Source organism: Trichomonas vaginalis, chromosome II (assembly GCF_026262505.1).
Source record: "Trichomonas vaginalis G3 chromosome II, whole genome shotgun sequence".
NCBI classification, from domain to species: Eukaryota; Parabasalia; order Trichomonadida; family Trichomonadidae; genus Trichomonas; species Trichomonas vaginalis.
In genome coordinates this window covers 24,629,038-24,655,142 of record NC_067204.1, presented here as the reverse complement: position 1 = coordinate 24,655,142, position 26,105 = coordinate 24,629,038, and the positions used below count along the sequence as shown (strand labels likewise).

The window sequence follows — 26,105 nt, the reverse complement described above, 5'->3', positions numbered from 1 at the left end:
TCTCTTTCATTTCATATCAATCATAATTATATAGAATTCTCTTTCATTTAATATTAATCATTATTATATGAAATTATCTTTCATTTGATGTCATTCATAATTATATGGAATTCTCTTTCATTTCATATCAATTATTATTATATTTAATTCTCTTTCATTTCATATCAATCATAATTATATCGAATTCTCTTTATTTAATATTAATCATTATTATATGAAGTTCTTTTTCATTTAATGTATATCATAATTATATTGCATTCTTTTTCATTTGATATCACTCATTATCAGATGGAATTCTTTTTCATTTAATATCAATCAAGTTTTAATGAAATATATTTTGATATTACAAATGTCCACTTTCTCTTGCTATTAAGCAAAATTCAATTGATGTTGTCAAATTCTTAGTTGAACATGGTGCTGATGTCAATACTATACTTACTCTCTTTCATTTCATATCAATCATAATTAGATGATATTCTCTTTCATTTAATATTAATCATTATTATATGAAATTATCTTTCATTTGATATCATTCATAATTATATGGAATTCTCTTTCATTTCATATCACTCATAATTATATAGAATTCTCTTTCATTTAATATTAATCATTGTTACATAAAATCCTTTTTCATTTCATAAATATCATATTTATATAGAATTCTCTTTCATTTACCATATATCATTATTATATGGAATTCTATTTCATTTAATATCAATCAAGTTTTAATGAAATATATTTTGATATTACAAATGTCCACTTTCTATTGCAATAAAGCAAAATTCAATTGATGTTGTCAAATTCTTAGTTGAACATGGTGCTGATGTCAATATTAAACTTACTCTCTTTCATTTCATATCAATCATAATTATATAGAATTCTCTTTCATTTAATATTAATCATTATTATATGAAATTATCTTTCATTTGATGTCATTCATAATTATATGGAATTCTCTTTCATTTCATATCAATTATTATTATATTTAATTCTCTTTCATTTCATATCAATCATAATTATATCGAATTCTCTTTTATTTAATATTAATCATTATTATATGAAGTTCTTTTTCATTTAATGTATATCATAATTATATTGCATTCTTTTTCATTTGATATCACTCATTATCAGATGGAATTCTTTTTCATTTAATATCAATCAAGTTTTAATGAAATATATTTTGATATTACAAATGTCCACTTTCTCTTGCTATTAAGCAAAATTCAATTGATGTTGTCAAATTCTTAGTTGAACATGGTGCTGATGTCAATACTATACTTACTCTCTTTCATTTCATATCAATCATAATTAGATGATATTCTCTTTCATTTAATATTAATCATTATTATATGAAATTATCTTTCATTGATATCATTCATAATTATATGGAATTCTCTTTCATTTCATATCACTCATAATTATATATAGAATTCTCTTTCATTTAATATTAATCATTGTTACATAAAATCCTTTTTCATTTCATAAATATCATATTTATATAGAATTCTCTTTCATTTACCATATATCATTATTATATGGAATTCTATTTCATTTAATATCAATCAAGTTTTAATGAAATATATTTTGATATTACAAATGTCCACTTTCTCTTGCTATTAAGCAAAATTCAATTGATGTTGTCAAATTCTTAGTTGAACATGGTGCTGATGTCAATATTAAACTTACTCTCTTTCATTTCATATCAATCATAATTATATAGAATTCTCTTTCATTTAATATTAATCATTATTATATGAAATTATCTTTCATTTGATGTCATTCATAATTATATGGAATTCTCTTTCATTTCATATCATTCATAATTATATGAAGTTCCCTTTCATTTCATATCTATCATTATTTTATAAAGTATATTTTGAAATATTGAATGTCCGCTTTCTATTGCAATTCAGAAAAGTTCAATTGACATTGTCAAATTCTTAGTTGATAATGGTGCTGATGTCAATATTAAACTTACTCTCTTTCATTTCATATCAATCATAATTATATAGAATTCTCTTTCATTTAATATTAATCATTATTATATGAAATTATCTTTCATTTGATGTCATTCATAATTATATGGAATTCTCTTTCATTTCATATCAATTATTATTATATTTAATTCTCTTTCATTTCATATCACTCATAATTATATCACATTCCCTTTCATTTCATATCATTCATAATTATATGAAGTTCCCTTTCATTTCATATCTATCATTATTTTATAAAGTATATTTTGAAATATTGAATGTCCGCTTTCTATTGCAATTCAGAAAAGTTCAATTGACATTGTCAAATTCTTAGTTGATAATGGTGCTGATGTCAATATTAAACTTACTCTCTTTCATTTCATATCAATCATAATTATATAGAATTCTCTTTCATTTAATATTAATCAGTATTATATGAAATTATCTTTCATTTGATATCATTCATAATTATATGGAATTCTCTTTCATTTCAAATCAATCATCATTATATAACATTCTTTTTCATTTAACATATATCATTATTATATGGAATTCTATTTCATTGAATATCAATCAAGTTTTAATGAAATATATTTTGATATTACAAATGTCCACTTTCTCTTGCTATTAAGCAAAATTCAAATGATGTTGTCAAATTCTTAGTTGAACATGGTGCTGAAAAATGTTTATTCATTCCATAAAATAGATACTAATTTGATGTCTAATGGCTTTATTGAGAAACCATAGTAAAATGATGTAAAAGCGAATAATTCTTAAAACTAATATTTTTTGATACCAAGTATATATATATATTCGGTTTGTTTTTACTCTTTTTTATCTGTTTTGTAGAAAAAAATCGCAATTGCACTATTTCAAATATATAGATAGTTTCGGCAATATTGATCGTATACATGTTTCGGCAATATTGATTATATATATGTTTTGGGCAATAATAAGCTTTGAATCATAATTAATTTTATAAATTAAATTGCTGAAATTTATGATTCAACAAAGAAAGGATATTTATAGGATATTATTAAACTCTAATTGAGATTACAAAAATAAGTTAAAATCAATAAATTTATTTTTCACTTATAATTAGAAATAAATTTAATGTGAATTTAATTTGTTGATCATCATTGTAAACTAAATTATCTGGAGCAATGATATTTAATGATTGTATGTATGCAATTTCGAAATCACTCTCAAACATATTTGGTTTCCTAACATATAAGTTGTTAAATAGCCAAACAATAACTTTCTTCCATTCTATTGGTTCATTTTCTGGAAATTGGTAATAGACAGATGTTTTGTTAATGTGAAGTTGATTTTTTTTTCGATCTTATTCAAAATTTTATCATAATTAAATTCAGATGAGCGTAAGTGCAGTCTTAAGCATCTTAATTAAGATAACGTGAAATAAGAGGCTTGAACTACATTTCTATCCAAAGTACTTTAGAGTATTCTCATCACTCCTTATTACTGTATAATGTAATGGTGTCTTCTCTTCACTATCACTTATTTCTAAATCTAAATGGCTATTGTAAATACACTACATTTTTCGGGTTATTTTAGAGTGGAAAAAAGTTAAAAAGACGATCAAAATTCTCTCAATTTTCCACCTTTTTTCCTAAAATAATTCTTTTTTAATATTAAAAATTATATCACCAAATATCAATATAAAAGTGCTTTAATATTACCATCCTTATTGATAAAAGTTAGTTTATTGGCTTTAAAAAGATAGGCTTTTCATTCTGGGGCTCCTGCGCTTCGCTTGGAGCACCAGAATGAAAAGCCTGCAATAGAAAAACACATGCCGAATCATTGCAAAAAAAATAAAAAAATAAGGGTTTTACATGGGGTGCAAAAAATGCGCAAAAACGATTATTTAAAATTGAATCTGTGCATATTTTGCGCATTTGAAAAAGTTTGGAGTTGACTATTATAAATAATCAAAACCATTAATAAAGTATAGCCACAATTGCATATGTATAATATATTAAAGAAAAAATGCTTACATCTTTTGACTACTTTACTCGGATAGATTTTTAAACACACAAATAATGCGCAGTTTGAATGTAAAATAATCGTTTTTGCGCATTTTTTGCACTTGTAGGAAAACCCAAAAATAAAATAAAATAAAATAAAAAAGTGGAAAATTGAGAGAATTTTGATCGTCTTTTTTACTTTTTTCCAATCTAGAATGATCCAATTTTTCATATTACCATTAATCGCTGCATAATGAAGAGCAGTCTTTCTCTCATTGTCTTGTTCGTTGATGATAGAACATTCATTAATAAACAATAAATCAATATTAATATCATGATGGGAATATTTTGCATCATAATGAAGAATAGTATTCGGAATAATCTTTGAAACCGAAATCATCTTTGGGCGAATAGTAATGGTTAAAAAATGCAATTTATTTAGCACTGTAAAGAAGTTCTTTGGTATTTTTTATCGATTTCATGCAATGCAGAAAAAATTGTTTCTCAAACAAAATGGTGATAACATGTTTTAATAATAAATCCTTTGATATCATTTGTTTGATCATAATGAATATATTGGAATACCAATCGCTTCAAATTGTTTTAAGCATTATAATTTCTTTGAAAATTGAATTGATGAGTAAAATCGTATCCTATGCAATAGTCGACTTCGATCGGAATTTCATGCTCCTTCATGAGATATGTTACAAAATCTATGTTATGAAACATAATTACATATTTTATGCATTTGTTATCTGATTTGTGATATTTCAAGCATTCGCTCATAATGTCAGAATTTCCTCCTAAAAATGAAAGTTGAAGACATAATTTTGTGATTTTTGAAGAGAATTTTGATCTCAAAAACATGAAACAATTAACTGTGCCGTGATATCAACATGTTTCAAGTAGAGTTAAATGACCTTTAACACATGAAAAGTCGTAAAATTTGGTTCTATCCTAACGAGAAAATTCTTGATTTTCTGTAAGAGGAGCAACTAAATGAGTGATTTCAATTAGTTGCTGATTTTTGGTTGATTTGATTCATTTAATGTAGTTCCAAAATATTTCTGTAGAATTAATTCCTGATGTTGCTTGCATTTAGGAGTAGATATCTTTATTTAGACGACTAAGGTGACGTCAGATTTTTTATCTCCTTATATCTTTTCCCATAATTCTAGTCATTCAATCATGAAAAATTTAATTGAAAGCTTTTTTTTCTCCTTCAATTTTTTGAATGGACCACCTTAGGAGACGAAATTGGTGGAATAAAATTGATGGAACCAACGGAGTCATTGCAATTGTTTCATGCGTACTATGGGGTGTATTGTTTATTTTGAAACCAACACCACTCGTTGTCCCTGAAAATGATTCCGGATCGAGTTTTCCAAGGGATGAAAAGAATGCATTACCAACTGCTCTAATGGGAGCTGTTTTAGCAGCAGTATTCTTTATAGTATTTATATCAGCTTTACTTTCAAAAAGATATTTTCCGAAATATATCACAAATTTCAATGGATGGACTTTCATTTGGGCGTTCATAGCTGCAGAAGGTATTAGCGGATTATGTGTTTCTCTCTTCAAGAACTATGTCGGACGTTCTAGGCCAGATCTATTTGCAATCTGCGGAAAAAATGTCGACATCAATAATCCGGATTCATGTCCCAATCTTACTAAGCGAGAATTTTATGATCAATTCAGATCATGGCCGTCAGGGCATTCTCAAACTGCAATGTCAGGATTTGTTATCATTGCACTATTTGTTCAGAAAGTTATTAATGCAAACAATCTTATTAGTTCCTTTTGCGGATCTTTGTTTATTATTTTAGCCATTTGGTGTGGTGCTACAAGAATTCGCGATTATAAGCATCGTCCTGATGATGTTTTAGCCGGTTTCTTTATTGGTTATATCTTCGCACAGTTCATCTGGCTACAAATGGTTAATCGCATTTTCCCTGGAGAAGAACCAGACATTATTGAGGACAAATCTGTAATTGATGTTGATCTACAGCAATATGAAGCATAGATCAAAATTGTGTATATTATTTTTAATCAAACTTCATATTTTTTTATATTATAAACATGCAAGTTTAAATCTTTACTGTTTGAACTAATAATTACCTTTGATTTCCAGTATATGTAATCATATCACATTATATGATTATAAGAAATCGAAATTGGAATACATAATTTATACTCATCAAGAAATTAATCTAATTATGAATTTTTGATATCACAGTAATCTATTTAAAAAATTAATGTTGCTATTTTTATCATAAGAACAAAGTTTCGCAATCTAGAAGTGATCCCACTCACAAAAAATGTGATCTTAGCTTTCTCTTTATGATTTTTAGAATTAGTATCTGATATAGATATTAGATCCATAGTTAGTTTGCATTTCATCATTAACGTGCTTCATTCAATTTACTCTTAAAACGTAAATTTTCTCACTTTTTCATATTTAAAATCTGATGTTCAATAATATTTTCCAGGAAAAAAGCAAAAATAATTCTGTGGAGCACGCTATATTTGGTCGCATCACATTTATATTTTGGTATCGAAATCGCAGATTGTATTGATACTGATGCAGATTTTAAACCCATAATATACAGTATGCATGACACTGATTGAAAATAAACATGATAATTTCCACAAAATCGTAGTAGATTTTGATCAAAATTCTCAAATCTCGAATTTAAAATCTGTACAAAGGAATGATTTTGTTTTATAATTAGAATGATTTTCATGAATGTATTTTATTATTAAGATTACAAGACTTAAAATGACTAGGATTCCATAAATATGAATTTGATTTAATTGATCTCGAATCCAATCAGATTATATTGAATCAGACATGCATTACCGCTACATAAATGTTACGTTCTTAATTATGAAAGCGAATATTATATATGATTTTCAAAAATCTAATTTAGAATTTGAATTCGATAAAAGAGATGCGAACAATATTTATAGATATATGCATAACTAGGCCTGGGCGTTTTCCAGAATGAGCAGATAAGCTAAGCTGCTAATATTGGGAGTGGGAGCACTTCTCGCAATCTTTTGATTCGAAAAAGTTCCTCTAGAACATTTTCACAAAGCTAATGATATACATCTTATAATTCCTAAAACAAAGAATATAAACATCTGAAATTACATGTAAAAAAACAGTTGTCATATTTTTTTTGTCATAATTTGATTTTTTAAGATGATTCGTATTCCTTGCCCTCATCAATCTGTGAGAGATATTCTGACAGATGTTACTATACAAACAGAATTCGGGCAATATCGAGCACACAAAATTTTTTTAGCAAAATATTCTAAAAAATTTCGAGAAGATTTTAAGCAGAATAATAGCAATATATACGAAATACTAGAGATTAGTAGAAACACATTCCAAGTAATAATGGATGCAATTTATTTAAATAAATTTAAAATTTCGCGAAATAATGTGCACAGTCTTCTATACATTACAAGTTATTATAAATTTGAACAATTTAAAGAACTTACACTACAATTTATTCAAGATATTCTCGATTATTTGTTTGATTGGTCAGATTTAAGTGAATTTTTGGAGCGTTTTACAGAACCATGTTATCTAGATGATATAGTTAGAATTTTTGCACCGAAAATTGCTCATTTTTATTCAACGTATCAAAAAATTGACGATTTGATTTCAATTTCTCAGTTTCCCAAGATTTTTTCCTCTACTTTAATACAACTTAAGGCTAAAAACGACTTGACTACGCCAAAAATACTGAAATACCTTGATAAAGCAACATATGAATTTAAACATTCAAAAGAAATCAGAAAAGACGATAAAGATCATACATATCAGAAAGGTTCTAAAATAGAAGAACTTATTTTATTAAATTTGACGGAGAAAAACAAAGCAATTCATAAAATTGAAGATCTTTACAACAAAGAACTCATTGATTTACAAAACAAAGAGGTAAGATACTATATAACAGAGTACCAATGCGATTATATACCTGTTAATGAAATGAGGCCGATTTTGAAAGATTATTTTCAAATAATTCGAAATAATTCGAAGAAATTTGAGGAATGTCCCAATAAAACCAATACAAAACCTATCTCAAGATGGCCAGTATTCGCATGGCTATCAAGTATTAAGAGTCCTGAGTTAAATTCAGTTCCTAAAATAGAATTATTTAAATTCCTTCAAACACTCGGTGGATTATCAGAAGAATACATTGACTATTCATCCTTTGGGTTCTTCAATGCAAAAAGAATGCCAGAAATCAAGTTAGACTGCTTTAATGAAGCAAATGCTTTTGTTGATGATGAAAAGCCTTTTATCGCTATACCAGAACAATCTAAAGAGTCAAGTGGGTTAGTTATTGACCTAGGAGCTTCGACAATGTTCATTCCTGAAAAAATTTTCATTGATATGAACGTAAAATCGCGAATTTGTCCAACAACTAATACGAACAACAGATTACAACCAGTTCCTAAGCATATTTTTGTAAAAATTGATGATAAAAAAGAAATTAAACTCGAAATCAAAGAAAATGCTGTTTTTGCTGATATAAAAGCAGTAAATTCAGAACTCAAGCAACACAATGATCTTGGTGATGATAAGAAATGTAGTTATGATCAAATGGAAAAAGATTTTGGCAAAAATTTCGGATTTCATAAGTTAGTTATTTCTCCATCTCCAGGTACAACGGTTTTCAGGATTAGGTATATCGAAATTGAAGGATCTTTTGCTACTACGTTTTAAATTTTTTTTTTAATAAACTGTATTTGTTTAAACTATTAAAAATAACGATTTATTCTTTCAAAGATAGTGTAATTTCAATCTGTGATTATTATCAACAGATTGACAAAAATTGATCTTTTGAAGAATATGTTTAGTATTCTGAAATCACTTCATCTTAAATCAGTTTGAGGAAATCTACAATAGCATTATGTGCTCAGATGAACACTTGGATATAAAAAGATTGTTAATACTGATTGAGAGTAAATGTATCTTGGTGGGAAAATGGAAGTTTAGACTCCATAAATCATTCTCAAGATAGGTGAATTGCAGAAATTTATCCAATTCTCAAAAATATATAGAATGATTGGGAATATCTTGACAATAGACATGGTGGATTGTTGTAAGTATGAAAGAATCATCAAAGATTCACAAAACTAAAAATTCATAGAAATGAATAGAATCATTGGGGAAAAACTTAATTATTTTTTTATTTCTATTGAACTCCATCTTCGAAAACACCAGAAAAATATATCTTATACAAGAATATTATTATTTCGCACCATGAGACATAAGAAATACGGCAGTTTCTTTACTATAGTTCCATGCTGCAGTATGAAGAGAGGTTTCTCCATCTTCATTTTTTTCGAAATATTACTATAGTATCAACATTACGTATTTACCAATGATAACTAAGGTACAATTTTGGCATAAATTTAAAACGATATTGAAACAACAGATTGATTAATCATTCTGGTATAGTATTATTCATACTATCAGATGATATTGCCTCAAATATCTTAGCTTAACTTCCGTTTGATTAAGAGATACAGATCTAATATTGCTTTTTCTGTAGCAATAGTCACTGAATGATAACATGATTATGATAATAGGTCTAAATGTATGGGTTTAATACACATTTGATATATATTTATTGAGGAAATGCAAATCACAATATTAATCTTGAACTCATCTGTGAATAAAATCATGATATTATTGATTGTATTCTAGATATTTACAATAGTTTCTAAACATGTGAAACAAATCCTGAATTTGAACCAGAAATAATTTTAAGTCATAAAAAGTATAAATATAGGGTGCTAATTTATTTTAGATTCATTATGTAAAAAGTGTGTGTGTTGTTCTTAATATTGTCCGCTTGTAAATGAAAAAAATTAATATGAATAAGAACAAGTGGTCTAAACTCGTTCGTAAGTGTTTAATATAGTTTATTCCTGGTTGATTCCCTCAAGGATGGATGGGCGGACACCCTCACGAGCTGGAAGGCTGATAAGTGGGTGCTCGTTCTCACCGATGACGAAAACGTTCATGATACGTGTAGCGAAGACAGCGCCAGATGTATCCTTAAGGTGGACGATATCGAAGGAAGCCATCTGCTTCTCGATCTTCTGGATTGTTCCGACACGGCCGACGTTACCACCAGCTGTAACCATGGCAACATCACCAACCTTGAACTTGATGACGGATTCGACTTCGCCTGTCTTGATGTTGAACTTGAGAGCATCATGGACACGAACGGATGGGTCGACATAGGAGATTGTACGGCCATCGTGTGTGACAACGTGTGGGATACCCTTGGCACCAATCTTGAACTGGTTGACACGGAGAAGCTTGAAGGAGGCTTCCTTAGCTTCGATGTGGTGGACGCAGAAACGGCCCTTGCAGTCGTAGATGATACGGAAGAGTTCGTTGGACTTGCCGAGCTCGATGACGTCCATCAAACCTGTTGGATAACGATAGTTTGTGCGGACCTTGCCATCGACCTTAACAAGACGGCGCTTGACGATAGCAACGGCTTCCTTAGCTGTAAGAGCGTATTTAAGGCGGTCACGAAGGAAGATGTTGATTGGAAGGCATTCACGAAGTTTGTGTGGACCTGTGGATGGGTGGGAAGCAAACTTACCAGCAGACTTAGCAAGAAGCCAGTGGTGTGGAGCTGTGAGGCGCTTAAGATGGAAGCGTTGGCAACGTGGCATTAGAAAGAAGGAAGAGACACCAACGATTATTTTCAATTCAATTTTCGAGACAACCTTCTTTTCACCTAGGGTTACTGATCACTTCCTTTCTGCTCATTGTGCCATAAATAAAAGAAAAGATTGGTGTAGCCTAATCTATTACTCCAATTGGCAACTATCCTGAATAATATACTTAGTTGTATTCTCAGTTATTCTCCAGAATTATGCAATTAAAATTCAACTTCGTTAATTTTAATTATATTGCAACAGTAACCATACATGGAGACAACATCAAGATTGCGTTTGCCAAAACCCCATATTAAAAATCGATTTTTTGCATCTTGAAAATGCAACGGCAGAATTCCTCGTAATTTTGAGTTTTGACGTACCTTATGATACATATTCAAATAACTTGAGTATAAAAAAAGTTACTAAAATTTGAGGAAATTATTGCAATAAGAAAATTTCCATTTGTTCTAAAAAAATAGTACTAAGCATTGACAAAGCATGATCTATATTAGTAAAATACTTGAATGAAAAGAGTAAAAATAAAGTTTTTATTCATTTTTATATTAGATTTAGACAAAAAAACTGCTTCATATTAATAACCCAGTCGATAGATGAGATTTTGCTCGTATTTGTTAGCATTTAATAGACATTCTAATCTTGAATATTATAAATGTGATGTTTTGTTTCGATTTATGATACATGCATCTTGAGCAAGATCGTTTCTTGAGGAACTACATGATTTTCAAGAGACCTCTTGGGATATTTGAAAAGTAGTAGATGAGTGCGGGTTGTGTGACTTTTTTTGTTACATCTATATATAGACGATGCATTAAAATATATTTATTTATAAATCATTAAAAAATTAACATTAATTTTAAAATAATTTATTATTTTATCTTTTATAAAAGAAGCTATATATAGATGATGTCAGATATTCCGCGATTAATTAAACATTGTTTAAATCCTGAATGGGTTAAACTTCAATTTAAAAATGAAGATTGTGAATTATTAAATGAATATGAAAGCCAAAATAAGCTAATGAGGTATAAATATAATGATAAAGAATATTTAATTTCATGGAATCAATGGAGTCATAATCAAAGACCTCATAAACGAGAAGAAGAAATGGAAAATAATGAAATGGAAATCATTGATGACATTAAAGAGGATGGAATTCCTAAATTTTGTAGAAAAACCTTTAGAACTAAGTTAGGAGCATATAAACGTAGAGTATTAAATCCTGAATATCTTAAACATCAATTTAAAAAGGAAGACTGTGAATTATTAAACGTTAATGATTATGAAAATGCTAAATCAAAACTGAGATATAAATATATTGGAAGTGATGAAAGATGTAAAGATAAAGATAAAGTTTATTCAGTTTCATATAATAACTGGCACACGTTAGGGATAAGAAAACATTTAGGAGATTATGGTAAAAGTTCTGAATTCTTTAAATCTAGTATGTATGAGAGAGTAAAAGAAATTAGATATAATTATTTTCATGAATGAAAAATAAACTACCATAATGAAATAAAAAAATAAACTTTAAAAAACTAATGATTATTTGAATTTATGAAATCAATAATTTGATTCATTCGCTCTTCAATAATTTCTATTCTTTTTGTTAAATCATCTATTTTCATTAATGAGGTGATTCTTGATTGAGGAATAGATTTCAAACTAACCACTCCTTTTATTTTTGAAATTTTGAATCCATGACCCTCTGGGTCTTGGACTCTGTCCTCAACTTTAAACATTTTATTCAATTTACACGTTGTCAATTCTTCAAATAATTTTTTATTGTTAGCATAATAGTCATTAAATTCTTCAACAGATGAAAAAATTTTTATTTCAGTGATGGGTTTAACAACGTTTATTTTTTGTTGAACATTTTCACTTTCTTCCTCCTCTGTTTCATTTATTTTTAAAATTGGTTTCATTTATGATTAAATAAAAATTAGAATATAAGTGATGAAATATATTTTTTAATTAATATTAAATCAAAAATATGCTATTACAAAAAGAAGCCGCAATGTGGTGGGGTTGAAAACGATAAAGAAATAATCGAAAAATTAGAAACTTACCGTTCAATCCTTAAACTGAGTGAAGCAAAAATAAAAGAATTTAATAGAATAAATAAATTGATTGGAAGAGATGAATTTAATAAAGATGAATTTTTAAACTCTATCCAAATTTAATTTTTATTCCTCTTCGACAACATCTCTCTTTCCATCATTACCGCATAACCACATTTTCTCAATTTTAGTGGTTTGTTATTTTTAACATGTTCTTGCATCATTTTTATCATTTCCTCCCTTGTTATGATTCGTGGTAAATTTTGAGCTTTTGGGGTATTCATTTATGATAAAAATAAAAATTTGTTATCACTTATTTTATCGTGAAGTGACTCAAAGAGTCCGGAGACAAAGTCTCATGGTTTTTAGTTATTCAATAATTAATTATTTTAAAGAACCGAAGGTGCTACCATGCTACCATGTGCTACCAGGTCATTTAACTTCTCTGAAAAAGTGTGACAACATGACATTTTGACAACAACACAGGAGGAAGGTAGTTATGAATTATTTTTGAAGAACCGAAGGTGCTACCATGCTACCATGTGCTACCAGGTCATTTAACTTCTCTGAAAAAGTGTGACAACATGACATTTGACAACAACACAGGAGGAAGTAGTTATGAATTATTTTTAAAGAACCGAAGGTGCTACCATGCTACCATGTGCTACCAGGTCATTTAACTTCTCTGAAAAAGTGTGACAACATGACATTTTGACAACAACACAGGAGGAAGGTAGTTATGAATTATTTTTAAAGAACCGAAGGTGCTACCATGCTACCATGTGCTACCAGGTCATTTAACTTCTCTGAAAAAGTGTGACAACATGACATTTTGACAACAACACAGGAGGAAGGTAGTTATGAATTATTTTTAAAGAACCGAAGGTGCTACCATGCTACCATGTGCTACCAGGTCATTTAACTTCTCTGAAAAAGTGTGACAACATGACATTTTGACAACAACACAGGAGGAAGGTAGTTATGAATTATTTTTGAAGAACCGAAGGTGCTACCATGCTACCATGTGCTACCAGGTCATTTAACTTCTCTGAAAAAGTGTGACAACATGACATTTTGACAACAACACAGGAGGAAGGTAGTTATGAATTATTTTTAAAGAACCGAAGGTGCTACCATGCTACCATGTGCTACCAGGTCATTTAACTTCTCTGAAAAAGTGTGACAACATGACATTTTGACAACAACACAGGAGGAAGGTAGTTATGAATTATTTTTAAAGAACCGAAGGTGCTACCATGCTACCATGTGCTACCAGGTCATTTAACTTCTCTGAAAAAGTGTGACAACATGACATTTTGACAACAACACAGGAGGAAGGTAGTTATGAATTATTTTTAAAGAACCGAAGGTGCTACCATGCTACCATGTGCTACCAGGTCATTTAACTTCTCTGAAAAAGTGTGACAACATGACATTTTGACAACAACACAGGAAGGTAGTTATGAATTATTTTTGAAGAACCGAAGGTGCTACCATGCTACCATGTGCTACCAGGTCATTTAACTTCTCTGAAAAAGTGTGACAACATGACATTTTGACAACAACACAGGAGGAAGGTAGTTATGAATTATTTTTAAAGAACCGAAGGTGCTACCATGCTACCATGTGCTACCAGGTCATTTAACTTCTCTGAAAAAGTGTGACAACATGACATTTTGACAACAACACAGGAGGAAGGTAGTTATGAATTATTTTTATTTTTTATTCCTATATAAATGACAGCAACAAACAACAACAACAACTATATCGTTTCTGATGAAAAAGTTATTGATTCATTAGCTGAGGAATTAGTTGTGGCAGAAACTAAAACCCTCAACGAAAGAATTGGTGAAAACAGGATTGATTTACATAACTACCTCAAACATGATGGAGGAAGAGGAAGGAAAACTGGTATGGCTTTATTAGTAAATAAAATATCAAATTTAACGATTATAGATGTTGATATCAATAAATCGTACAATGATGAACTTAAAGAAACAGTTAGAAAAGACATTTTATCAAAACTTTCGGATAAAGATGTTATCGTTAAAACCGCTTCAGGAGGTCTTCACATTTATTGCAACACTAATTTCTTCTATGCAGTTTCGAACAGAATGATTAAATGTTATTCCTGCAATGATTATGATATTGATATCATGACTTCTATGGATGATTCAAAGCGTTCTTTAGTGGTTATGGCTGATTCAAGAGTTCGCAAGAATGCAACAGAACCAATCAATACATACTCATTCATTCGTGGAAGTTATGATTCAACATTAACTAGAACAGTGAATGATATATTAAATGATTTGAATATTAAGGTAAGAGTTGAACAGAAGAATGAAGAAATAAAGACTATCATGAATGAAAACAAAGATGTAAACATTGACGATAAACTAGCTCAGAGCATAGTTGATGGCATCTGTGATTTTGAAGTACATAATGACGGTGGAAACATGAATTTAGAAAAAGAAATAACATTATTCACACTGTTTCAAGCTATTAATTCGTTACCGGATCATTTAATTAATGAAGCATACGATAACGTTTATAACTTCTGCAGTTTAACAGAAAATGCAAAAAGTAATTTTGAAAAAGCACGTAGTAGATATGCACATTTAATGACTTCTCCATTTGTTTTAGTGAAGATTCTAAAACTATATCAAAAGGAATATTATGATGAATATGTTTTACCTTTATTACGTAAGCCAAAATAACATTTGATATCAAACTTGATGACTCGTTTTTGATAACAGATATTAGACGCAAGGCTGAAAATCATCAGTATAAAAACAGTTCTGAAGTAATTGAGGATTTATCACGTGTAATCCGTTTTGTAGATTGTGGAAATAAATATTTCATTCAAAAGGACTATAATATCCACGACAAAATGAATCAAATATCATTTGTTCTTCAGTCAAACATGAAAGAGTCACTCAAAATGATTAAATTATTTAAAGAAGAAGGTAAAACCATAACAGCATGGGATGTACTACTAAATCAATTGTCTTCATTAACCGTTAAGGGTGTTTGCTTTAAATCTGATTCCCCAGATGTTTTCTCAACGTTTCAAGGTTATAAATACAACGTTCTCGAAAAACCAGATTACTCAAAAATTGAGATGTTTATGAATTTCATTAAAGAAGCCATTTGTGATAATAACGATGAAGTGTATAAATACCTTCTCGGCTGGATTGCATCAATGATTCAACATCCCGGAATCAAGAATGAAACAGCAATTATTTTGAAAGGACTTCAGGGAACAGGTAAAAACAGATTTACAGACATTATTTCTGAACTTCTCGCTGGTTATTCATGTAAAAACATTACCGAAATAAGTGAGCTAACGGGTAATTTCAATTCAGTAGTTGAAAATAAAATGTTTCTTGTACTTAATGAACTCAAGAATGTGGGTGAAGACAGACTCGCAAACTTCAACGCTTTGAAATCAATTATTACGGATAATGAGATAAGAATTAATGAAAAGAATCAACCCAGAAGAACAGCTCAGAACGTTGCAAACTTCATTTTCGTAACTAACAACGTCTACCCTGTCAAAATTGAAGTTGGAGACAGAAGATACGTAGTTTTAAGAGTTAATGGTAAATTCAAGGGTCAATTTGATTACTTCAAGAATTTAATGGATTCATGCACAAAGGAATTTTATGATAATTTACTGACGTATTTTATGCAATATGACCTTTCATCATTTAATGTACGAATCATACCGATGACTGAAGCCAAACAAGATTTAATTGAATTATCATCAAATCCTTTAGATGTATGGATAAATACACATTATGATGAATTGTGTGCAGGTATGACGTGTGAAAATGCTCTATTCTGCAAACCATCAGACATGAAAGACAAAAACTTTCAAATGAGTATTAAGGATAAATGTGATAGGAAACATAGAAGAATAGACGGTAAACAAACATGGTATTATGTTTTGAAAGAAGAAATGAAAGGATTATATAAACAGGTTGAACCAAACGATAATGAGGAATCATTTACTGATGATGAAATACCTGTAAATGAGCCGCTAAGCGGCGAGACCTGAAGGTCTAGCTTTATAAAGTATGATTGGAATTTATTTTTGCATTAATCCTCCTGTGTTGTTGTCAAAATGTCATGTTGTCACACTTTTTCAGAGAAGTTAAATGACCTGGTAGCACATGGTAGCATGGTAGCACCTTCGGTTCTTTAAAAATAATTAATTATCGAATAACCCACTGTGTTGTCAAAATGTCATGTTGTCACACTTTTTCAGAGAAGTTAAATGACCTGGTAGCACATGGTAGCATGGTAGCACCTTCGGTTCTTTAAAAATAATTAATTATCGAATAACCCACTGTGTTGTCAAAATGTCATGTTGTCACACTTTTTCAGAGAAGTTAAATGACCTGGTAGCACATGGTAGCACATGGTAGCATGGTAGCACCTTCGGTTCTTTAAAAATAATTAATTATCGAATAACCCACTGTGTTGTCAAAATGTCATGTTGTCACACTTTTTCAGAGAAGTTAAATGACCTGGTAGCACATGGTAGCATGGTAGCACCTTCGGTTCTTTAAAAATAATTAATTATCGAATAACCCACTGTGTTGTCAAAATGTCATGTTGTCACACTTTTTCAGAGAAGTTAAATGACCTGGTAGCACATGGTAGCATGGTAGCACCTTCGGTTCTTTAAAAATAATTAATTATCGAATAACCCACTGTGTTGTCAAAATGTCATGTTGTCACACTTTTTCAGAGAAGTTAAATGACCTGGTAGCACATGGTAGCATGGTAGCACCTTCGGTTCTTTAAAAATAATTAATTATCGAATAACCCACTGTGTTGTCAAAATGTCATGTTGTCACACTTTTTCAGAGAAGTTAAATGACCTGGTAGCACATGGTAGCATGGTAGCACCTTCGGTTCTTTAAAAATAATTAATTATCGAATAACCCACTGTGTTGTCAAAATGTCATGTTGTCACACTTTTTCAGAGAAGTTAAATGACCTGGTAGCACATGGTAGCATGGTAGCACCTTCGGTTCTTTAAAAATAATTAATTATCGAATAACCCGAAACCATTAACGTAACCATTAACGTAACCATTAACGTAACCATTAACGTAACCATTAACGTAACCATTAACGTAAACATTAACGTAACCATTAACGTAAACATTTATTTCTGGTCGTTTATGATAAAAATAAATGGTTCATTTACTCACAATATTTTTGTACAAAACGACCCCAAACTTTTAACTTCTTTTCTGCAGCTTCAAATGCTATCTTAGCGATTTCATATTCTCTAAATTCTCTCTTTAAATCTTCTTGTTCCCATTGGTCTAGTTCGAATGGAGAATCTCTATAACCATAACATATCTCACGTTCATGTTCTAATTGTTTTTCACACATTTTTCCAACTTCTTCTTCAAACAAATGTTTAGCATTCTCTACTGTATCTTCGAGTTCTTCTTCATCTAATTTCTCATGAACTTTCTTGTCTATGGAGTCCATAATTTTTCCAACTGCTATGCAATATTTTGGAGAAGCCCACATTGCTATATAGTTTATAAGTCTTGGGTCTACATACGTTCCTCTAACCTGTTTGATTTCATCAGGAATTCCCGCATGAATTTTATATAAAAACCAACCGTCGGAATTCCGGCGGTTGCTATATTCTTCACAAAATGCCTTATAATACTCTTCCCAGGACTTATTTTCCAACAGCTTTCTAAAGTCTTTCCTAAACTGCTGACACATCTTTGTTGCATTAATGTAACTATCCTTGTCTCTACGTAAGACTTCAATACCGTTATAAGTGCCTTTTGTGAATGTTTCGCCATTTGATTTGTTCGTGAATGTTTTTGCTTCGACTGACATTTCTGTTCTTACATACAAAATAAAAAAATAAATAAAAATAATTTTAAAACTAATGAAATTAATTATTTTTGGACTGAATTCATTCATAACACCATTAATAAGCTCATAAAATGCTCGTTTTGAGGTTGAGCCACTTTTGGCTCGACCGTATTCTTTCATCCAAAACTCAATAAACAATTATTGAATAACCCAAAACCATTACCTAATTAATTACAGACATAAAATATATTTAGTTCATCGGTAAGCCCAGACCTTTGGGTTAAGTGTGTTCATTGAACTCTATACCATGCGTAAACTGTCATGTAAGGTGGCATGTATTCTTTACTTTGTCCCGTTGTTTGTGTATATCCTGAAACGAAATGTGTATGGTTTCCTTCTCCCTGAGTGTCATCCCAGTAACAATTTATAGCAAACTTAACGTCGTCTTTAACATCATATCCTTTACCTTTTGTCATTCCTGACCAATCCCAATATCTATGCTTATGCCAACCCGCTTGAGATGTACTTAAATCTATGTAGTGACTGTGTGCAGGTAAATTTTCACCTGAAATCGTTTTACTTCCACCTGTTTCCTTTGAAGAGTTTGCACAATACAAAAACCTGTCGACTATTTGTTCCCATGCACCAACACCAAACATTACTTGAGGACCTCTTGCATCCATAGATGTATAAATAGAACCTACTGGTTCATTAAATCAAACATATGAGATATTATAGGATTGTCTCTTTTGAACTTAAGATATAGTGTAACTATTTCAGGTTTCTTCTGGTTTGTGTCAGAATATTTTTTATAATATAATCTTATGTTTTCAGGGTAGGTAAAATCTTGACTATAATATTTATTTCTGTCATCTTCATAATAATATACTATTCTCGTTTTTTCTATTGCATTATATCTTTTATATCTATAATAATCTAAATATAATGTTAGCTTTTTTGGGTCTACACGTGCGTCAACACCATAGTCATAATAGTATGGTGCTGGAGCTGGGTTAGGCGATGTCATATCTGTCATTTCATAAACTCTTAAATATTTCTTTTGTTCGTCTCCATATAAGTTTAAGTAGCAGTTGTTGTCTAATGGAACTTTAACTTGTGTACCATCATTCTTTTTATAGCTTACATACATTTCATTGTTATTTTTCGGAATGAGTTTATACCGTATACCATTTCTTAAGGATTGTACCAATTGCCATCTAAAATATTTATTTTCTTCATAGACGGAAAAGTCACCAACAATAGTTTCAATATTTTTTGTTCCTATCAAACTTTGGTATATTTCGTTAACATATGTTTTATCCGCCTTTTTCATTAACTCATCGTTAACATATTCCTTATCTGCTTTCTTATTTAACTCATCGTTAACATATGTTTTATCCGCTTTAAGGTCTAAACATCCTGAAACCCATCCTGTATCGGCTTTAGTTTTAAGAATCTTCGATGTCCGTTCATGATACCATTCAACCATTTCTTTAATTTCATTATCTTTTTCATCAACATAAACCAAATTTGCTTTCTTCATTAACTCACTAGCCACAAGTCCCTTATCTGCTTTCTTCTCTAACTCACTAACCACATATTCCTTATCTGCCTTCTTCATTATGTCATTTAGGAAACCTTCTATGAATTCCTCATTTAAATTAAATCTTCCAATCTTCAAAACTTTAGGAAATGCATTTAATGCGTAATATCTCTGTTCTTCTGGTGGAATTGATGTTATATCATCCGTTATTCCTTTAATTTTTGAATTCATAAATAAAATTTCTTTTATATTTGATATCACTGCACCACCTTTGCAAACGAATTCGAAATGGTCATTTTTCAATACTATCTCCAAATCTCCATATTTCAACCTTTGTGTTTGTTCTGCCGTCTTTGAATTATATGCATATATGGCGTATGTAATGGTCTGCGCCTTAAGTTGTTGTAGTTGCTGTTGTTGAATCATTTATTATGATTTAAAAATAAATATTTAATCCGTTATCTCATCAGCTATTTTTTCTATTTGAAATTGCCATAATATTTCATTCATGAATTCTAAATCACAATCAAATAGGTCAGTTATTCTAAATTTAATATTTGATAAATCTTTTGAATGAAGAATAAATGAATTCCCAGATAATTGAAACGGATATGATAAAGAAAATGTGTTTAAGTTGATGGATAAAATGTTTTGTATTGATGGGTAAGAGTTAGGGTCTAATGTTTGATGTGAAAATCTCATTGGGGTATTAACTTTATCACATTTGATTAAAATGAAATTGGAACCAGTGTCGGAATACAAAACATCCCCAACATCTTTTTCAAAATTTAATATCCCCAACAATGAACGAAGATGAGGAGTACAAAATTTAATTTTCAGCGGGAATTTAATAAGGTTATTTATTTCATCAAGTTCAAAAAGTTTATCAGGTTTTGATTTAAAATTTTCTTCATACCATACGATAAATGATTCATTTAAATAACTTAAATCATGTTAATATCCCATTTCGCTATCACATTATTTATATACATATCATACGTTTTTAGGTCTACGACCCGCCGCTATGCGGCTCATGGTCATCTTTAATAAATGATATATAATCTGAAGGGTCTAAAAGAATGGGATTAAATTTACCACTCACAGAAACGAGAGTAACATTATAAATTCCGCTAACTGTTAAATTTAATTCACAGTTATTATTCGAAATAATATTGATAATTGACATTTTTATTACGATTAAAAATATGGTAAAGCGTTATTTTCCAGTGATAAATAAAACTAGAATAAGATTACCTCAAGAATTCATAAATTCAACGAATAAGAAATTCATTCATGTTATAAATTTTAGTGTTTTCAGAAATACGAGTCGATGTCATATTCATCATCAGGTTATATTTCACTTCATTCAAATTAGTTCAATCAAACCCATATAATGACCATTTCATAAGATTTTCAGATGGTATTAAAAATGTAATTGATAGATTAAAATATGAACAGATTGACAATATCGAATTTTTGGAATTTTGGTTTAAATATCCCGATGGAAAAAAGATTGAAGTTAAAGATAAAGCAGATACTATAACAAAAACAATTACAATGACCGATCCAGATAGTGGGGAACAAAAAGAAATAAAACAAACGATAGAAACTGGTGAAAGGTCAATTATTATTGATTATGATTCAAAGGATTATTATTCAATAATGTTAATGCTTGAATATTAAATAGCCTTAACAAAGAATTTTTCAAGTGATATTTTATATTCATCAACTATTTTATTATAAATATCATTATATGTTAAATGAAGTTCAGTTGTTGTTCCATTCTTTGATATCTTAATTGTGCTAATATCCTTTATAGGATTTATTTTTTGCAACTGTTCCGCAGCATGAAACCTCATCATCTATGAAAAATTGAATCTTAACGTCTGAATCTTGAACATCACAAAGAATGGCGATAATGTGAATTAATGATTCATAAGGTAAAATAATTAAACCAGATTGGTCAATTAAATTTATTATTGAATCATAATTATCAGTTATTATATCACGGTAAATTTTCATTAATTCAGAATTAATGTCTATTTTATATGGCGCATTGCGACTGGAATCGTAGATTCCTGGGTTCTCGATGTTTGATGAAAGAGGTGGGGGGTATGTTGGATAAGTGGGAATTTCAACAGGTTCTTTACCGGGTTCAGATAAAATGATTGGGTCTCCATTCTCATGGTTTTCTTCATTCTCCTCATTCTTCGGTAAGTCACGAGTTAATAAATTTGGTTGAGTTGCCGACCTTGTTAATTCAGGGCTAACATTAACTTTAACATTTTGAATAATTCGTGATTTATCATCATTTACGTTATAACCAACCGTAATCTCTGCTTTTGCGTTAGTGTTCTTTTGATTAGTGAAACGTCTTCTCATTTATAATCGAATAAAAAAATATATTTAAACTTTTATTTTGTCGGAACTTTTGAATCTATTATTCCCTGTATTTGTTCTTGAATATGATTTATTGCTTCATTATCGTAATTAAAAGACCTAATATATTCATTAATTGCATTCTTATAATCATCTGATTTCTCAAATTTTCTTTTATCTGATTCCTTAACTAAATCATAAGTTAAACCTCGTTGCTGATAAAATGGTTTCTTAATTAAATCTTTGAATGCTTGAGATAAAGCACCTGATGCAATTCTTGCTACTATAATTGGTTGGAATTGCTGTTTAAGTTCATCTTTAACATTTGCGAAAACTGGATCGAATAAAGAAACTTTAAAGAATTTCTTAGCTGAAATTTCAGGTCTAATATTTGCATATTGACCATCAAACTGGTTAGAATATCGTGGTAATCCATCCGGTCCCTCTTCAATAGCATTTAATTCTGCATTGAAATAAGAATATGGATTATGACGGTATGAATTAATTGGACCATGTTCACCTTCTCCAATGTATTGTTTAACAGCTTTTCCATTTTCATCAAATTGCATAGGATAATGAACATTATATGCTTTACGTTTAGGATAATCAGACATAGTTAATTTATAACCATTTATGACTTTAATATTTCCTTGACCATCAGTAACGAAAACTTCATTTATACCATCAGGTTTTCCATTTGGACCCGTAATGTCTGCTTCATGTGCTTCCCAATTTGGACCATGACGTTTGGCATATGCTTGAGCTTCTGGTAATGTTAAAACGTTTCTCATTTGTTTAACATCTTTTTGAAGACCAGCAACAATATGAACTAATTCTTTCATTCCATCAGGAACTTTCATGGTCTATTATATGCACCCTTTTTGTTTGTCCCTTGTTTAATGGAACCTGTAGAAGATTTGCTATTTCTGTCATGTTTAATTAATAAATAAAAAATAAAAATTAATTATAAAAAGTTAATCAAATTTAACACCTCCTTTATTTAAATCAACTATTATTTTTCCATGTTCACCTAATTGCTGATATTGTGTAAAGTTCATTAATGCTCATTGGTAAATTCACTTGATAAAGCATAACGTTCAACTGTTGACGACTAAAACCACTGAAAATGAAAAGGGTTGATAGATTTGATTTAATGCTTGTGCTTAATGCTTTGAAGTATTGAACAGCCATGAAGAATGAACACTGAATGTGTCGACATTGAGTTAATAATTGATTAAAATATGATTTCTCATTTGTTATTAGTTTTGATTTCACCGCATCATCTATAAAAATGAGTGAATGCAAAAATTCTCTATCAAAATTTGAAATATAAAGTGTTTCAAATAATTCATCCCGTTGTTTATCAATAATTTTATCCTCTAATCCTTGCTTCTTGATTGTATTATATAATTCTTTATACATTAAAAGTTTTTTAAATAATCTTCTGCTTCTTCTTGTGATAAATAAATAATTGGAATTTTGATTAAATGCTTTAAAGATTCAAATGTATCATCTGAAGGTGAACCTGAACGGCTGATATAAATTAACACATGTGAATGGGGGGAAGTGTTAGCAATAATGATAATTTGTTTTAATATCGTTAATGTTTTGCCTTTATTTTGTTTACCAATTGCTGCAGTGATTGAATTTAAGTAACCTCAGAATATGGATTTCATTAATTTTTCCTTAGATAGAGCATTTCTATTATCACTCAATGCTTCATTAATCATATCATCTACGTATGTATTATATACTCCTGCTAATTCTTCATAAGGGGGGATGAATTTAAATCCATTTAATCAAAAATAAATTTATAATTTAACATTTCTATTCATCAATATTTCATCATATGAACTTCTATACTGTGGTGGTGTACCTGTTGGAATATTTCAAACCTTCATCCGGTGTCCATTCCAATATGTAGTCCTAGTAAACCAAACCTGAGGAGGATTTGTCACCTTTGAACAGTAAGTGTCATTTACACCTGAATGATTGGATAAGCTTTCACTGTACTGTGTAACTGTGAGTTGAAAGTTTTAATCCATCAAAGAATATACCCGCTCCATCACGTTGAACTGGAATAGTGCATAAGAAATGAAGTTTGGTCTTTCCATGTTCTAGCTAATGGCGCGCCATCATCATCATTCAGTGGTCTAGTTAATGAGTCCTCGTATTCTTCCGTGCATTCATTCACTCCATCTAAATCAGAAGCTTGAAGCATACGTGTAAAGAATATATCACCCACTGTGGTCATCGCTTGATCGGGAAGTTTCTGGAATCTATAGTGACCTGAAGACCTCGAAGCATTGGATTTCTAAAACTGTTCTTTGCATTGCATTCTTTGGAAATGTTAACACAACATCTGTAACATTATGAAGAGCGTATGAGAAATCTGAGCTAATACCTTCAGGAGTGATGCAACCTCCATTTAGTGAACGAACGTCAATATGTTGAGCTGGAATCATGAATGGATCTTCCTTACTGAATAAACGTGGTATTGCTTTAACTGATTCTTCAATTAAACCGTATCCTGGTGTAATGCATTTATCCTCTAAAACTTCCATCTTTGTGCATGAAATAATAACGTCTTCAACTGTTGCGTCAGCAGTTGTAGCGGCTAAGTTTGTAATTAATTTAGCAGGAAGTCCGATTTGTTGGAATTTGCGATCATATTTATAAACATGATTCATAATCTTTTCATAATTTTCATCAGTTATCTTTTCATAAACGTAATTTTGTAAATCAGCAACTCTTAACGGGTCAACCTGACAAAATACTAATATCCCTGAAAACATAATATTTAAGAATGATATCACCAAATGATTTAGGATAATCATCAAACGCCTGAAATGCTAACAATCATTTACCGGAATAATCATATCAAAAGTGACATCAACTTCTTCATTTGCTTTCTTGAAAACTTTGAAGGGTCAATATATTTACCACATACTGAGTTTATCATATTTTTGAACATTATTATATAACGAATGAACAAACTTTTTAAACTTTCCTTTCTGATTTTGGTTTATATGTTGCAAATGCGAAAGATTCACGGCGCAATCCATTTGAAGATAACCGGCATCACCTCTTTCGGTTTCTACTTCTAATTGTTTAAAGCTTTGATTTGATGATTTGTAACCAACGAATAAACGCATGCATTTAAAAGCGGCATCACATGTGAAAGCTTTATTTGAAACTAGAGTTGCTTTAACTTTGCGTTTAATATATGTGTCACCTAATTGGTTCACATCATGAGCCGGATTTGTAATTCTTAAATGAGTTTGTTTATCATCAAAATATGGAGCATCAGAGTCATAGCATGAACTTTCAAGTTCTATAATATCTTCTACCGTCATTCTTTGCGAATATTTCATTTATCTTTTCGAATGAATGAATACATTTCCATTAATCGGTTTAGTGTTTGGCACCAAATAGTTAGTCGTCATTTATTAATAAATAAAAAATCAAAATTAAAAGATGAAATGAATTTTTAATTTTAATGAAATAATCAACTATGGCTGCAGGATTCTTTAAAAAGTTATGGGATAAAGTAAAAAGAGGAGCGCATAAAGTTTGGGAAA

General features: G+C 29.9%; 7 protein-coding genes and 1 pseudogene across 8 annotated transcripts, besides 1 other annotated feature; 4 read left to right on the top strand and 4 right to left on the bottom strand.

Annotated features, from left to right (window-relative positions):
• Positions 1–5,198: 5,198 nt before the first annotated feature.
• TVAGG3_0603480 (phosphatidate phosphatase protein) lies at positions 5,199–6,050 on the top strand (the record flags this gene model as incomplete). The annotated part of the gene is made up of 1 exon (XM_001317577.1): positions 5,199–5,987. The coding sequence occupies one exon, from the start codon at positions 5,199–5,201 to the stop codon at positions 5,985–5,987; it is 789 nt and encodes a 262-aa protein (XP_001317612.1).
• Positions 6,051–7,139: 1,089 nt separating this feature from the next.
• TVAGG3_0603470 (uncharacterized protein) lies at positions 7,140–8,734 on the top strand (the record flags this gene model as incomplete). Its single annotated transcript, XM_001317576.1, has 1 exon — positions 7,368–8,705. The coding sequence occupies one exon, from the start codon at positions 7,368–7,370 to the stop codon at positions 8,703–8,705; it is 1,338 nt and encodes a 445-aa protein (XP_001317611.1).
• A 1,070-nt stretch (positions 8,735–9,804) lies between these two features.
• Positions 9,805–10,695, bottom strand: TVAGG3_0603460 (Chain E 40s Ribosomal Protein S4; the record flags this gene model as incomplete). The annotated part of the gene is made up of 1 exon (XM_001317575.2): positions 9,911–10,678. One exon carries the CDS (start codon positions 10,676–10,678, stop codon positions 9,911–9,913), a length of 768 nt encoding a protein of 255 aa, XP_001317610.1.
• A 2,416-nt stretch (positions 10,696–13,111) lies between these two features.
• Positions 13,112–24,194: a mobile genetic element.
• TVAGG3_0603450 (Prim-pol domain family) lies at positions 14,481–15,387 on the top strand (the record flags this gene model as incomplete). Its single annotated transcript, XM_051239816.1, has 1 exon — positions 14,481–15,387. A coding segment is annotated over one exon (907 nt), but the record flags the coding sequence as incomplete, so codon positions are not given.
• TVAGG3_0603440 (uncharacterized protein) lies at positions 15,635–16,804 on the top strand (the record flags this gene model as incomplete). Its single annotated transcript, XM_051239815.1, has 1 exon — positions 15,635–16,804. The coding sequence occupies one exon, from the start codon at positions 15,635–15,637 to the stop codon at positions 16,802–16,804; it is 1,170 nt and encodes a 389-aa protein (XP_051097639.1).
• Positions 17,961–18,623, bottom strand: TVAGG3_0603430 (uncharacterized protein; the record flags this gene model as incomplete). The annotated part of the gene is made up of 1 exon (XM_051239814.1): positions 17,961–18,623. One exon carries the CDS (start codon positions 18,621–18,623, stop codon positions 17,961–17,963), a length of 663 nt encoding a protein of 220 aa, XP_051097638.1.
• On the bottom strand, positions 18,893–20,571 carry TVAGG3_0603420 (annotated as a pseudogene). The gene has a single exon. A coding segment is annotated over exon 1 (1,679 nt).
• On the bottom strand, positions 22,101–22,527 carry TVAGG3_0603410 (uncharacterized protein; the record flags this gene model as incomplete). The annotated part of the gene is made up of 1 exon (XM_051239813.1): positions 22,101–22,527. A coding segment is annotated over one exon (427 nt), but the record flags the coding sequence as incomplete, so codon positions are not given.
• Positions 24,195–26,105: the final 1,911 nt, after the last annotated feature.